We start from the raw sequence: 15,968 nt of genomic DNA, 5'->3' as shown, positions 1-15,968 counted from the left end.
TGAAATGTCAACTTGCCTTTTATTTCCATTTCGGAGTTTTCTAAACCCACACTGAAGATTTTGAAATGCATTTGGAATGCATTGGAAATAATTGAGAGATTTCTAATAAAAAGGATGATTCCATTTTGGTGACCCTTGATGTCAAGTGCCAAAACAACAAAGAGCAGTATTAGACCACACTTCCAAACTCTAGCCTACCATGGATGGGTGCTGCTTGACAGCTGGATTAAAAACATCAGAGACTAGCTGGTGTCTTTGGCAGAATGCTTTTGTGCCTTCCAACAAACAGCTGTTTCAAACCTCAGGGTGTCTTAGATAATTACCCAGACCCCATTACTGTGGATTTGAGCAACTCCACATTTTAATGCCAGTTCCCCTCCCAATGTTAATGGCGTTATTCTTAGAATGTGCACTGAAATAGCAGAATAGAGAGAGAAAAATGCTACACAGGGACTGAAATCTAACCAAAACATGAGTGTTTTCTCACATTCTCTCTGGAGACTTCTCCCTGCTAATTTTCTGAACTGCAGCCATGAAACACAGCCAAAACTTTACTACCAACAAGCTCCTGGCATGCAAAACAACGCCAAAACTAAATTCCCTCTTCCTAGAGATCTACTTTATTCAAATGTTCTTTAAAGGGCCTGTGACATTCCCAATCACTGAACATTGCCCTTTCAAGATTCCTACTGAAGACACAAAGTGTATGAAACCTTACATTTAGAGATGATGGCACACTTAGCAGTGGATTTAGCCCCAGTTAAAGCAAGGCTATAAAGCATCTTGTCTATTGCATATTAAGATTATAATTTTTCCATTCTTTGGCTGGGGCTGATATAGCCAGCTCCTCTGAGGAATCAATTATCAGCTGCATTTGCAGCATTTTGCACAGCGCTGACACAGGAAGACACTGTTTGCACACCCTGAAATGCTCAGTCCAATGCCACTTTGACAGAACAGGCAGGGAGCCTCAGCACTCTGCTTCTGCCCCTCTGACTCCAAAGGCTGCCTTGCACCAAATCCCTGCCTCTAATCTGTGTGTTGAGTTTTGACCCAAGCTGTGACCCCCAGGCACTGCAGGGTTCAGCCTCAAAACTTTCCAAGAGCAAAACAAGAATTCTGTGAGGACAAAACAAAGGGATCCCTGCAACACCACTTGCCACCATTTTCCCTAAAGGATCACAGATGTCCCTGAGCTTCCAAGAGAGGAGCCAGCTGGGTATTTTTAGCCTCTCCCTTTCCTGCAGGTGGCTTCTGAGATGCCCCAGTGAGAGCTCAGCCCCCAGGCCGAGCGCTGCCCCCATCTCAGGTGCTGCACAGCTCTGCAGCAGCCAGGGAAAACCTGCCAAACACACCTGCCATGGGGATGGGGCAGGAGGGACAAGCTCAGCACCCCCGATTTGGAGCAGCTGCTCTACTGTCCATTCACAGGCACTCCCTGTAAATACTCCCTGGGAAGAGCTCTTGGCTCAGAAGGGGAGCCCATACCTGTGATACGCTCTGTGACATCCAGCAGAGCTTGCCCACTCAGTTGACTCCATTGGTGGCTGAACTCTTTCATCAGTGATACTTTATCTACAGGAGAAACACATGTTTCTGCTCACTCTTCTGAGGTCATAGGAGAAAGGACAGGGGCAGCCCCAATTTATAAATTCAAGTAAATTTCTGCTGATTTTGGAATCTTTTCTACTTTCCTTCCAGCCTACTTGGCAGGGCTTTAAACTCCAAGAAAAAAGCTCTCCTTTCACATTTGTAAATGCAAAGTTGCCTGCTCTACCCGCAGCTATGTTAAACATTTCACATCAAGGACCTCTAGACTTCAACCACACGTAAGCAGTGAAAGGGTTTTGCAACCCAGAGCAAACAGGAAGAAGCCCAGACTTGGGATACAGAAAGGCACTGAGTCAGGCAGTTCATGAGTTCACAGAGCAGCTGAACTGGAGAAAGTGGAAATTCCCCTTGAAGATCTGCCTCTTCAACACTCCATTTTTCAGGCATATTTCCCCAGTGCAGCATCTTCAGAGCTGACATAAATCTCTGCAGCAAAGGAATTTAGAGCAGCCCTTGCCTGTGTAGGTATTTGCTACAGCCATCCTGCCCCATGCAACACAGCATGTGGTACAAGGCATCAGTGACAGCTGGATTTCCATCTGTTTGTTTTGAGGAAATTAACTTGGACAATCATAACTTTTCCTTTGAAAAAAAAGACAAAGAAGGAAGGTGGAAAATTGGCAGCTAATGCCTATAATGTGGAGCCTGCCAGGAGGCTGCTCTGCAGAACCTCTGATGGGCCAGTGTTCCTTCATGGCAACAGCAAAGCTATTAATTTGGGAAGTCAAATGGGGTCCAAGCAAATTCTAAAACCCCTTTGCCTCTGAATTGTTGCAAAGCTCTAGTCCAGGACCTCTTCTCCAGACAAGCAGCACAGAGCCAAGGGCTCCTGGCACTTTTGGGAAATGCTGATGCACATTCAAGCCTGTTGGGAGACTGGTGTATAAGGACTGCACCTCCACAGCTTCTGGTGGATGTCAGCTGGAGCGTTCCACAGGCAACAAGAGCTCTCCAGGCACTCAGTGTTCTCTTGTGTCAGAGAGGCAGAGACACGCCTGAGGGGAGTCCATGTCAGGGGTCAGCCTCACCTAAATGAGCAATGGATTCTTCCAGGGCGTTCACAGCTGCAGCATGAACCCCCAGGGTCCTTTGAGTTCAGGTTCTTTAGTATTCCTTCCACCAAAAGGACCATCACTGGGTACAAGGCATCTTCCAGGATGGCTATGATTTCTGCCAGCACGTCCAGCGCCATCTGCTTCACTCTCTTGTGAGTGTCAGATATTCTCAGGTCAAAATGATGAAAAATCTGTGGAGAGAAGAAGCAGCATGAAAGCTGGATTAAAATGCCCTTGTTTGGAGAGGGGATGTAGAAATGAGCATTCAGTACCCAAGAAGGGTAAACACCATCTTTACCAAGTGGAATAGAGACAAGGATGGAAATGAGAAGCCGAGTTGTGCCTGTGCAAGACAGGCTGGAGTTTACAGAAGTATCCTTTTAAAAATATTTGGTTTAAACCAACCCAGGCTGATCCTTCTCTCACCCATCAAAACCCATTTTGTGTCTAGAGAATAACTGCCATGCTTTCAGTGGCTGGATTCCCTTCACTTCACCCAACTGGGGGTAGGAGACAGCAGAAGTTACACCAGTGGAAAATTCTGTCATCATCTGATGAACAGCACCAATAGGCACCTGCCAGACAAATACAGCTGGACTGAAAGAACTTGTCCTGAAGCCTGAACCTGAATTAAATTGGTGTGGGTAAGAGGGACCAGCCTGTCCCAAAGAGCCAGGATGTAGTGCCAAGACACACTGAATTAACTTTACTGCTCCAGGCTTGGGAGAGGAGCTCAAGGGAAGGAAGAGTGAAGATACCCTACATACTTGGACAATGTTAGTGGCGACGAGCTTGGGGCTGGTTTTGCACACGTCTAGGAGGAGTGCCACTCCTTCCATCCGTGTCTCAAACCCCTTGGCTTCCAGGAGATCGTAAAGCTTCTGGAGCGTCTCCGTTTCATCCCTGGCTGGAGGTAACGTCACCTGGGCTTTTGGACGCTGGAGGAGGCGTCCATCACAGGTCGACTTCACCCTGGAAAATAAAACCAAATTCCGACTTCTTGTGATAATACCTGCAGATAATTGTGAGCAAAACATCTAGAGGAGCTTTCCTAAGGATGTGATCTCGTCGAAAATCACGAGACTCTGAAAAACCACCTGGACCTCATGACAATCATTATGGGAGACAATCTGCAAGTAACATTCTAGCCAGTGCTCACTCAGGAAAACCAAGGATCTATCTTCTCAGATGGCTTCCCAGGCACACAGGTCACATTGTAGTGTGGGGAAAGAGAGACACTACTGCCAAGTTTAAATGCCTCTTTATATGGAAGGTTGTGTCTTCAAATAAGGAAACTCATCACTCCGAGAAGTGTCTCTACACCAGGCATGACAATCTGGAACAGGAGCTCAGATGCATCTGAGCAGATGAACAGGGCATATCTGAAGGATCCAGAAAATCAGTACAGAGAAAAAACAGAAGCCAGACATCCCAGCACTATGCTCACATTAAGTTTGCTTTCCTAGAGACTAGATGCACAGCTAAACATACCCACTGGGAACAATTCTCCTGGATCAATCTGTCTCTTCCATGAGCATGGGAAGATCCTAGCTATGCTACTGAGGCATGTGGTCACTTTCCTGCCACTGCTGAGCATGACAGAGCTAAATAAATCCTCTCTGTTATCAGAGGAGAACAAGTACAAGTAACTCTGCCACTGGCATGAAGAGACAGCAAGGACCAAATCTCTGTCTGAAATGCAGATTGCAGCATAGGGGGAAATCAAGCAAACATGCTGTCCATCAAGCAAACTATATGAAGGACAGGAATATCAAGACAGAATGTCCCATTGAGACACCTGTTGAGCAAAGTTGCTCAGGAATTGCCTTGCTACTTCCAACTCAAACTTGGTACTGTTTGAGGCTAAGAAAACCATGATTCAGCCAGGCCAGGCTACTTGCATGGGAACTGTTTGTTTGGGGAATGGCATCTTGCTTCTAGACTGGGACTTCTCATCAAACACCCATCTGAAAAACACTCCATCAGATGCAATAAAACCCTGGTTGAATTTACTTGTCTCAAGTCACGCAGCAGAGAGGTATGGCCCTCTCCTAGCCTGCACATCACTGCCCTTGCCACTGCAATGAATTTTCTGAGCTGCAACCAGTGGGTTACTTTTTGTTGCCTAATTTTTGTGGAATGCCCTCCAGAGAAGTTTGTTCAGTGTAATGCAGAAGTAGACATTTTTTATCATAGGCATGTGTAGGAAAAAGGAAACAATCTCTGGCCATCTCTGCCAGAAAGATTTTTCCTGAGGAAGAGACATGTGCAGCCTGTCATGTGCTTTGTCACATCTAACAGAAGTGCTCAGTACCTTTGACTAGAAGGCAATGTGGCCTGGGGCTGCTTCGAGCCATCGCTCCTCTTCTTCACAGAGCTCTTGACAGATGGGCGTTCACCCTTCTGCTCTTCCACCCGCTACAAAGACAGAGAGAAACCCCACGGATCTTTAGAATATAAAACAGGAAATTCCCTGTTGAAAACACAAGTTGGAACCAGGATCACTGCTACCAAGCCTTAGGGAAACATTTCCAAACATACAGAAGGAAACAGACAGAGATTCAGTGATGCCAACTCATTGTTTGCAACAGCCCAAGGCAGGGTATGGGTGGTGCCATACTGAGCAGCAGTTTAAAATCCCAAACTCATGAGTCTTGAGCATAATGGAATAATGCAAACTGGTAGGCAATGAGTGTTCTTACAGGAAGCAGCAGAAAAATTTGAACTCTTTGGGTTGAGAGGTGTTCCATTTTGTTGGAAAGTGATTCAGTAAACCTGGCTCTCCCTGTTCCTGCACAAAGGCACACTCCCTTTTATCCTGTAGATAAAAAGAATAAAAAATTCCCCCCAAACGAACAAATCATTTTGCACCTGATGGTGCTGAATTCACCAAGCTTCTTTCAGCTCCACAGACTTGACAGGAGGGCATATTCCCAAAAGACAGAGAGTAATCGTAGTAATTAGGACTATCTTGGACATCTTCTGCATTTTTGGAAATGTTCTTGGCACTACTGCCAAGTGTCTTTTGCACAGACTCTATTATCTTCAGAAGCACCATTCTCACTTAACTGCTTTACTGGGGGCAGAGTAGGGAGAGTGCAGAGGGGGGTTACCCTTAAATGTCAACCCATTTTCTGCTCTTCCCCTTTCCTGTTAGTGAGCAATATTCAAAATATTGAAAACCCCACTTTTTCCCGAATAATATCAGTTCCTCTGTAGATGAACAGGATGAAGAGCTCATTCCCAGGAGCAAAATGATTCAGCAGAAGAGGAATGAGATAAAGACAGATTAGGTATGTTTGATCTCCTATTAGCAATGGCAATAGTTGCACACAGGAGCCATTTCTCGTGGCAAGCACTTACTCTCTTCTTCTTCATTCTTTTCAGAATATCTTCCAGGTGACGGGCGGGAACGGATCGCTCCAAAAGCATTTTACCTTCTGGGTGATTGAGCACATCTTCACCATGTCCTGTCCATAATGCCTATGGAAAGATGGAGAGGAGGGAGGGAGGGAGGAAGGAAGGAGGAGGGAAGAGAAGAAGAAAGAAAAAGAAAGAAAAGAAAGAAAGAAAAAAGAAAAAAAAGAAATAAAGAAAGAAAGAGAAGAGAGAAAGAAAAGAGAGAAAGAGAGAAAGAAGAAAGAGAGAAAGAGAGAGAAAGAAGAAGAAAGAAAGAAAGAAGAAAGAAAGAAAGAAAGAAGAAAGAAAGAAAGAAAGAAAGAAAAAGAAAGAAAGAAAGAAGAAAGAAAGAAAAGTGAAAACAAAAAATGAAGACTGTTAACAGAAGAGGCTGATACCTTAAACTCATCAGGTGCAATCCTTGCATGAGAAGGCATTGCTTACTCAGCAAAGAGAGAGAAAAACACCATTTCACTCTGAAACTGTGGGTGTGCTTCTGTGGAATCAAAGGATCCCAGGGAGATGGAAACCCATCTGCTTTGTTATAAGATCCTATTAGCAGCGCCTTGCTGCCATTGCACAATAATTTGCCTTTCTTTAACTGGCAGGGAAGCCAAGACAAAATATCTCATGCTTCCTATTGATAATTCATACTATATGTATGCACAGGGGCACTAGTTTCTCTTGTCTTCTTGGCAGCTATGAATGGGAATTTAATCATCCAAGTAAGGGAATTTGGTGGTTTGGGTTGATTTTGCCACTAGGAAAGCACAGTTTTCTTCAAGAAATTTGGAGGTCATTGAGCCACAGATAACAGCATTCTAGAAATCTGCAGAAGAGGTTTAGAAAGACTGAATACATTGGCTAAAGAGCCCTGAAATATTTCTAGGAAAGCCTTAAGCTAATGAGAAATAGATGTTTGGATCCTTCAGTGATGAACATTATACAACACTTTGCCTTTGTATTGTGCACCTAAGACCAAAGAAAACTGTTGGACTGGCTAATCGGAGCTCTTTGGATCTCAGGAAAGAATCCTTCAAGTCACAGGAAGTTGGCAATGCTCCTTCTTGCTGGGCAACCTCAGGTTACCCAGTACAGTCATTTCCACAGTCAACCCAGAGCAGTGGTCACAGCACCAAGCCTGACAGAGCTGGAGAAGCGTTTGGACACTGCTCTGGGGCACATGGAGTGACTCTTGGTGTATCCTGCCCATGGCCAGGAGCTGGACTCGATGCCCTGATGGGTCTCATACAACTCAGGGTATTCCATGATTCTATGGCCCTTACCCACACAGTGACATAACTTAGTATTTCCTGTAGTTGCCACTCTTCTGTGGGTTTACCTTTACAGACAGAGCCCAGACAGTTTCCTGTCTCAGGAGGTGAACTGAAGATCATTACCTTGTGTCCTGGTGACGGTCCTGAGCCAGCGTCCCTGCCGCGTGCACCAGGCTCCCAGCCCCGGCTGTGCCTGCGAGCTCCGTGACTCCAATTCTCTCCAGCAAGGACAGCAGCAGCTCGGCCGCACACTTCCGCACCTGGACGTGGCGGGCCCTGGCAAGGGCAGAGCAAACACTGGGGCACAGGGAGAAGGAGGAGCAACAGCAGCACCGGCCTTGCCAGAGCCAGCTCCCTGTCGTTGCTGGGGGAAGGAGGCCTGGGCTCTCCCTGATACTTTAGACACCTCTAGAAGCTTCTGTCCTCAGATAAACCCAAAGTTAGCATTGCACAGAAGGACTGCCTGCAAGGGAGAGGGAGGAATTCTGTCTCTCTGCACTATCTGATACTCAATTTCTGTCCCACAATTTACTCTGAGAAAAATTAAAGACAGAGATCACATATGACTTCTTTAGAAATGAAAGACAATTCATGCTGACCCATCAGAGGGCACCAACTACACAGAGCTTCAGCAGGACTGAGGCTCTTTCCAGCCATTTATCCCCAAATCTGCAGACCTTTGGAAAACAAAAAATTGCAGGGAAAACACGCTGTGGGCGTGAAGTTGCAGAATATAAAGCAGTGCAGCCTGTTTCTTCCGTGAGGCTTGGCAAGGGATACATCTGAATGTTTTACCCTATTCCAAAGTGTAGGAAAGAGTGGCAGTCATTTTAGCCAGACTGTCCTGTTCTAGAGAGTGTCTTTTGGCAATTATCAGGCCCAACACGACACTCAAGGCAGCATTTGCATCAGCTATTGCATAGCATTTGGCTTGTGAAGCTGTCTGTAAAGTGATTCATCATCTCAGGGCTAACATGAAACATCAGTTTGAATTGAAAGTAGAGCTCAAAGGCCAGAACTGTCATACAAGACTCCTTTTGGCAGGAGCTGCACCTGCTGTGCAGGCTGTGCCACACCCAGCACATTCTCCCCCACGTGCTCCATGCCCCAGCAAGTATGCTCCTTATTTCTCACATTAATGGCATCAATGAGGATCCATGGTTTTTTCCCAGGGCCTCTGTGGTTAGTGCTGTGATGTATCAGAGAGTGCTCACAGCTGCAATTGCAATTGTCCCTCTTCCCACAAAAGCACAAGGCTCTATCCTTAGCCTTTGCAAGCACTTTCACTTCCCCACCATTCACCACATTCAGGCAACTCTGACAGACTGGGAGAACTCCAGGAAGCAGCAGGAAGCTGAGTCACAGGAGGTTTAGGTTGGATATCAGGAAAAGGTTTTTCACCCAGAGGGTGGTTGGGCACTGCAACCGGCTCCCCAGGGCAGCGGTCACAGCACCAAGTCTGACAGAGTTCAAGAAGCATTTGGACAACAATCTCAGGCACATGCTGTGACCCTTGGGGTGTTCTGTGCAAGGCCAGGAGCTGGACTCGATGATCCTGATGGGTCCCTTCCAACTCCCCATATTCTACAGTTCTGTGATTCTGAGAACTCATGGGCTGCAGGAGGGCAGAAATAGGGGACAAGAGGAAAGAAACGAGGTGGACTGGAGAATCCAGTCACTGAGTTGACAGAAGATGCAGGATACAGGACCCTTCTCTCCCACCATTCCCATTCATTTTCTCATCCCTTGCCCTGCCTGCACACTAGAAGGTGAAGAATATCACTAGAAGAAGAAGAACCTACTTGACTCCACTGTCCAGGAGAGCAGCTATTGCTCGTGCAGGAGTCACATTCTCCACCATGATGCCCAGGGTCTGACTGGCTGCTTTCTCAACAAACTCTGGGCAATTACGCAGCATGCGGAGAAGGACCCGAACCACCTCATCCACCTCAGAGTCCATGTCCTGCTTCAAGGTGGCAAAAAACTCTCCCAGAGTGTCAATAGCCGCGCAGGACACCTTTGACCGGAGGTTGGTCACCTGGGGAAGTCATGAGGGGAAACATAAGAATCACTTTGAAAAGAAAACCAGTTGCCCTAGACAAAAGTCCCAGGAGATGACAAGACGTCACACTGTGTCCAGAGGAAATCAAAGCACAATAATAGCAGAAGAGCACAAGCACAGAAAGGAACTTACTCTGGCACCAATTTCTGGCCTCAGACCTGCTTACTGCAGGCCTAAAACTAAAAATTTCACTAAAGTGATCTACTTAACCCTTCTAAATGTCAATTGCTTTGATTTTAGGCCCTTGTATTTGAAAATCAAAGAACCAAATAAAAGCAAGGGCTGCTTTCAAACCATAAAGGCACAAGCCATAAGGATAAAGAGTCATGTGCTCCTGTTCAAAAAAGCAACACCAGCAGTTGAAGCACTCAGCAGGAAACAGAAAATACAGGCTCAGGTCTACAGACTAATTTGCAGTGTTGAATTACAGCTCAGGCAGAGATTAGGACTCTGGCAAATAACATAATTAGTGTATCTGTTTCTGCATTTGCACATTTCATTATAATGGCAGCTCACCCAATGATGAGTGTCAGATACCCGACCTACCAGTCAATGCAGCTACATGTACACACAGATCCTATAGATAGCTGACAGACATTAGAAATATAAGGTGTAAAAACAGAAATGAAGGCAGTCCCTGAGCACACATGGAGATGAACAAGCACAGATCTACTCTACACACTGTGCATGAAGTACAGGGGACAATCCAGAACAATGTTCTCACCTCACTGGTAACTGCCAAGCAAATGTCACGAAGTGTTGAAAGCAGGACTTCTGAATGGGACCCAGCCAGGTGTTTGAGGCTGACAAGTCCCTTCTCCTTCATCTCCCTGAAAGGCAAGTACCAAAAAGATTGATTTTTCTCTCCACCCAGGAACTAGGCAGCACCCTCTCAAATTACCAGGCTGGCAGCTCTGTCCAACAATGGGAGGTGCTTTCCAAGGAGTACTTAATGAAATCGTGGAGCTTCTTGCCACAGGAAGCTGTGGCTGTCAAACGCACACAGAAATCCATGAGGCAAATAGAGGGGTTTCAGAGTGTTTATTTATGGCTGTTTTAGAAGACAGCCCTTCTAAAATCTCTGGCACTATGTGCAGTCCCTATGTCACTGCTCCTAGAAGCTGTCAGACTGGCCCATGCTGCTGTTCCTTGTCACCTCCCTGTACCTGTCCCTAAGACACAATCCCATTGGGCTGTTACTGGGGCATTTTCCCTTCTTTGCCAGCCCCAGCAGGCAGCTCAGCAGTGAGAGTCTGCACTGGCACTCTGGAGCTGAGTTTCCACTCTACAATCTAGGTCTGTCTGCCACCCATTCCATTTCAGATCCATATTCCCCAAAAAAGCAGCAGGAGACCCAGAAGATTCTACACCTGAGCAAGAACAGTTGAAACTCTACCTTTTCCCAAAATCCCCTACCTAAATCATCCCCACAACAGCAACATGTTATTGAAAAGATGCAAACAACTCTGTGTCTCAGCACTTGCTCTCTGCAGGCCCTGAGCTGCAGGAAGGTGTGTGAGGCATCTGGGCTGCAACACAGGGCTGGAGACTGATCCCACTGGCACCAAGGAGAGTCATCAAAAAGACAACCAATATCACCTAACATCTGTAGGCTTATCACCTCTGTGCTTCCTTCTGTCTGTGTTTAATTGTGGAACACATGGTGAGTATTGAGCAAACATCTCAGGCCCATATGAAGCAGTGAGAAGGAAAAAGCTGAATTCCAAAAGTGCAAGATTCCTAGAGGATTTAATTTCTTTTTCCTTCTCTTCAGACATGACCCCTTCAGGAGTAATGACAGGCTGAGGGTCTTGAAAGCACAGCTCAGACCATTTCTCAGAAAGAGGAACTCCCTGGAGCTGCTTCTGGGACTCACGTGCAGGAGGTCACAGGGAGACCCTGTCACCTGCCATCGCTGTCAGCAGTGGGACCAGAGAGAAATCTTACTCAGTCCCACTGGGCCAGTGCCCCAAGGCACCCAAATCTCTACACTCAGATCTGCTGCCCTCCTGCTTCTGCCTTCAGCCAGCAAATCATCTCATCCCACAGCTTCCTCTCTTCCCTCAAGATTCCCTTTGCAGCTCCATGGAGCAGCAGGCAAAGCAAGGAGACAGCACAGACCTGCTGCAGCTGGAGCACAGCTGCAGACCAAGGCCAAGAAAAGGCTGCTCTCAAATCTTGATCCTCTGGAGTGGTTTCCCCGGTGCCCTTTGGCCCTCTGGGCTGTCGGGGCTCAGAGGCACCAGCAAGATTCACTTCTAACCTCCCTTAACGCTGAGGGGGAGACAGAGTGGCCGGGGCCTTTCTTACCAGTCATCGCTGCGGAGCAGGGAGAGTGCCTGGAGCAAGGACTGCTGTGGGTCAGGAGAGGCTGTGTCCTTGTGCCCGTGCCCACATTGCAGCTCCTCTCGGCGCTGGGCACCAGGGGCCGTCTGCGAGGTCACTGTAAGGAGAGGGTCAGCCCTGAGCGCTGCAGCCCCGGGCAAGGCACCCGCCCTGGAGCGGCTGCAGCCCCAGCTCCAGCCAGGGCTCCATGGGCTGCACATGGCTCTGCCTCAGACACCTCCCTGCTCTCTGGCTGCCTGGGCTCCTTGCTTTCTGCCAGCCTCCCCAGCTGGGCACAGCTCCGGGCTAAACCTGACCATTGCCCACACAGCCATTGCCAGCTCCCAGGTGCCACGGGCAGCACAGCCAGCGGCAGTTCCTGAGGCCGCAGAGCTCCCACTCCTGCCAGACAGGGCCGAGCAGCGGGAATGGCTACCCCAGGAGGGAACCCCAGGGGCTCTCTTGTCCCAGCACCCTGATTTCCCCCAGCCCTGAGGACTGAGGCACTCTGCACCTCCCTGAGGAAAGACCTGCAGCTGCCTCGTGACAGCACCAAGCCGAGCCTGAACAAGCCAGCCCTGCTGGGCCCGGCTGAATCCCCATGGAGCAACTCCCAGGGAACAGCCAGACCTGACCCTTCACCCTGACAGCGCTTCTGCTCCCACTGACTTCAAATATTCTAGACAGCAGGCAGCTGAGTGCACACACATTTTAGCCTACTCTTGGGAAAGGAGTTGTAATGGATTTTGTTCTTTCCAAGCATCAGGAATCTTTACTCTATCTGAGGTACACACTGGCTGTATTTCAACAATGCTGAGGTGAAATTTATTTGCAGTCAAATGGATGTGTTTGAACATTGTGCAATGCCTAAGCTTTCCCTTGTGGAAAAATGCAATTTCTAATCTAGAGGCTTGATAAAAAGTCTTCAAATTGTGAACTGAGGATAAAAATATTCAGATACAGATGCAAATTGTTGGCAGACACACTCTCTTGATAATCAGTTGTCCTGGGTTTACCCTAACTGAATTTTTTGGAAAGGTAAAAAATTTACAATGTATAAGAAAAATCAGAGGATAAACGCATTTCTTATGAAACCCATTTGTCATCAAAAGCACCTCCATCAAAAATTTCATGTCCTGCACTCAAAAGCTCATTTTCTAATGTGTAGATGAAAACATCAGCAATATCTAAAATGATGGAGTATAAATATGGCACAGAATCTAGATGAAGTGCTCTAGACTCGGTAGGGTTTTTGTGATACCTTGCATCTTCTCACAAATTATGGGGGAACTGTAGCATCAAAAATATTCAGACAGGAACTAATCTGGATGTCACTGATGTACCCCATGACATCAGTGATGTCTCTGCAGGAGTATGTAGACATCCACATCTAGATTCCATATGAATGGAGAGCCACAGTCAGGCTAGTTCTGCTCAATTCTGAGCATGGAAGTAGCATCACTAGAAAAGAGCACTCCAAGGATCATTCCTAGCTCCCTTCTTATCTCACGCTACTTGGGATCACAGCACAGGCCGGCTACCCACAAAGGAGAGACAAGAGCCACTAGGGACTGTCTGCTGTGCATTTCCTGCAGGCAGCAAACAGCCTGGGAGCACCAGGCAGCCCCTCCTGGTCTCATCTGCTCCACACGGCCGCTGTATTTGGGTGCGCTGACACAGGAGGCACTGCTTGTTCCCTCTTGGCATTGCAGGCCGTGGGATGGCAGCAGCCAGGAGCACTGGGCACTTCTGGGAGCAGCAGCACGATGGCACCAAGCCACTGACTGCCATGCAGAGACAGCCCTTGCTGGGATAGCAGAAAAGCTGGCTGCAGAGCCGGACAGCAGCACAGGCAGAGGGCCCGATGGTGAGTGGACAACTGATCGTGGTGGTACTCGTAGGTGCACAGTGAGCACAGCCTGGCACACTGCCCCACAGCTCATCCCTGCAGTTACAGCTGCCTCCTGGCACCAGCACTGTACTTTGGACTATCAGGATGGGCAAAAGCCAGAGCTTAGGCCTTTACCACTGCTTTACTCAGCTCAACTTTCCAATGGATCTCTAAGAACCAACTGCTGCAGTACTACCAAGCTGGAGGAACTCAAAAGTAGATCTGCTGTTCATTCTCAGGACAGGCTATGGACCAAAGAGCCCAGCTGTGCTGGCTGAGGCAGGAGGCAGTTTGTGCTCCTTGTGATAGCAAAAACCCGTGTGGGCAAAAGCTGCCATGGAGCAGGCTTACCTGAGGAGTTGCATGGGACAGTGCCTTCCTCATGGATCATAAGCACACTGGGCTGTAAGGGCACTTTCTCCTGCTTCCTCAAGACCTTTCTTCTTCAAGGCATTACCAGGGTGTTTTCTCTGCACACTGGAAGCTGTGCCATTGACAGGTGGTAGGCTAAAGCCTGCAGGGGCAAAGAGGAGCTTGTAAGTACAGGGTGCTGGACAGGGTGATGATGCAATGGGCCAGAAAACTTGCTGGAGCTGGGTATCATCTCTTTGTTATCCCAAAGAACTTCAAGTAGAACACTGGCACACTAACACGGGACAAGGATGACAGAATCAAAGAATCCGAGAAGAGTTTGGATTGGAAGGCCTCTTTAACCACCATCTAGTCCAACCCTGGCAGCAGGGACATTTTCATCTGCATCAGTTCCTAGAGGCCCATGGAAACTGGTCTTGAATCCCTTCATGGATGGATCAACAACAGCTTCTGTGGGCATACCCTTCCAGCATTTCATGGCCTTCATAATAAAAAATTCTCCCTAATATCTAATCTAAATCTACCCTCTTCTAGTTTAAAACCAAACTCCACTAAGAAACAAGGAAAACCCAGTGCTGCTTTGCTTTTGTTTTCCTGTTTCAGAGGCTGGCTGGGGAAGCTCCCAAAAGAAAGTGCAGATAACCCTGCGTGATGCCCTGGGGCTGAGTGCTGCCCCGAAGGTCCCTGCTGCCGCCCTCGGGGCAGCGCACACAGCGCTGCAGCCAGAGCCCCCAGCCGGGATTCACTCGGGAACGGGAACGCTCCTGGCTCCTGGGGTACAGCAGCAGCACTGCCTCGGGGCTTCAGCACAGCTCTGCAGCGCCAGCTCCTCGGCAGGGAGTGGGGGACAAGGGTCTCTGGTGCTTTCATTAGGAGGAGTTGAATTTGGTTTCTTCCAGTTGCACCAGGTTGAAAAGCATTCTTCTGGACTCACCTTCCCTGGAAGCTGCTCTCCAGGAAAGAGTCTGAAGCCCCAGTTGACTTTGCAAGAGAATTTTCTACTCTGAATGACTTTAGAGGTGAAGGTGGGAAGCTGATATTCTGTTACCGACTCAGTGAGGCCATGGGCAAGACACTTCATGCCTCTGGATTTCTCTTTGGGGAATGGAAATCAATCCTATGCAAGCTTCCACTCGGATGAAAGCAGAACAGTCCCCCAGTCTGATTGCAACACTGTGCAAAGGGCAAGCAAGTGGTCAAAAAGGAACACAAGTGTAGGCAGCACTTACTTGCTTCAGCTGCATCCCCGGGCTCAACTGTCTGTGGAGGCAGCTGCAAGGATGTTTTCTCTTCTCTCCTTTTCTTCATCTCCTTCTCAAAAATCTCCACATCCTCTGGCTCTAAGTTCTTTTCAGCCAACTTGCACAATGCAGCACGGATCTAGGTGCAATGGAAATACATCACAAACTGTAAGCAGAGACACACAAACCAGGCACTACACCTCATCAGGAGCACAGAGTCCATAGAGTGCCACAGACTTTAATCTAGCTCCATATACATTCCAATAGTTTCAGGAGAATGTCTCCCATCCTCACCTTGGCAGTTACACACAGTGAGGTGGAACACTTCAGTGCCACAACCTTACACTGCTCCAACTGCAGCCTATGACAGGAAGCCCTGCTTGAAGCATGAAAGTCATAGGAGCTCTTCATTTGTGTGGGAGCATTCCTATGACTTTCATGCTTCAAGCAGGGCTTCCTGTCATAGGTTGCAGTTGGAGCAGTGTAAGGTTGTGGCACTGAAGTGTTCCACCTCACTGTGTGTAACTGCCAAGGATGGGAGACATTCTCCTGAAACTATTGGAATGTATATGGAGCTAGATTAAAGTCTGTGGCACTCTATGGACTCTGTGCTCCTGATGAGGTGTAGTGCCTGGTTTGTGTGTCTCTGCTTACAGTTTGTGATGTATTTCCATTGCACCTAGATCCGTGCTGCATTGTGCAAGTTGGAAAAGAACTTAGAGCCAGAGGATGTGG

General features: G+C 47.8%; 1 protein-coding gene and 1 long non-coding RNA gene across 2 annotated transcripts; both read right to left on the bottom strand.

Moving 5' to 3' along the window:
- Positions 1-2,716: 2,716 nt before the first annotated feature.
- Positions 2,717-5,102, bottom strand: LOC130266228 (uncharacterized). The gene is made up of 3 exons (XR_008842783.1): positions 4,981-5,102; positions 3,434-3,638; positions 2,717-2,857 (listed from the first exon to the last, which is right to left on the bottom strand). It is a non-coding gene; the product is annotated as an uncharacterized LOC130266228 (long non-coding RNA).
- A 947-nt stretch (positions 5,103-6,049) lies between these two features.
- On the bottom strand, positions 6,050-14,048 carry LOC130266038 (TOG array regulator of axonemal microtubules protein 2-like). The gene is made up of 6 exons (XM_056515364.1): positions 13,972-14,048; positions 11,715-11,847; positions 10,129-10,234; positions 9,145-9,380; positions 7,466-7,618; positions 6,050-6,149 (listed from the first exon to the last, which is right to left on the bottom strand). Exons 1-6 carry the CDS (start codon positions 14,009-14,011, stop codon positions 6,050-6,052), a joined length of 768 nt encoding a protein of 255 aa, XP_056371339.1. The 5' UTR covers positions 14,012-14,048.
- Between the last annotated feature and the right edge of the window lie 1,920 nt (positions 14,049-15,968).

This window comes from Oenanthe melanoleuca, unplaced genomic scaffold (assembly GCF_029582105.1).
Source record: "Oenanthe melanoleuca isolate GR-GAL-2019-014 unplaced genomic scaffold, OMel1.0 S001, whole genome shotgun sequence".
NCBI lineage: Eukaryota > Metazoa > Chordata > Aves > Passeriformes > Muscicapidae > Oenanthe > Oenanthe melanoleuca.
Note: the sequence above shows the minus strand (reverse complement) of the source record. Positions and strands in the feature narration are given on the sequence as shown.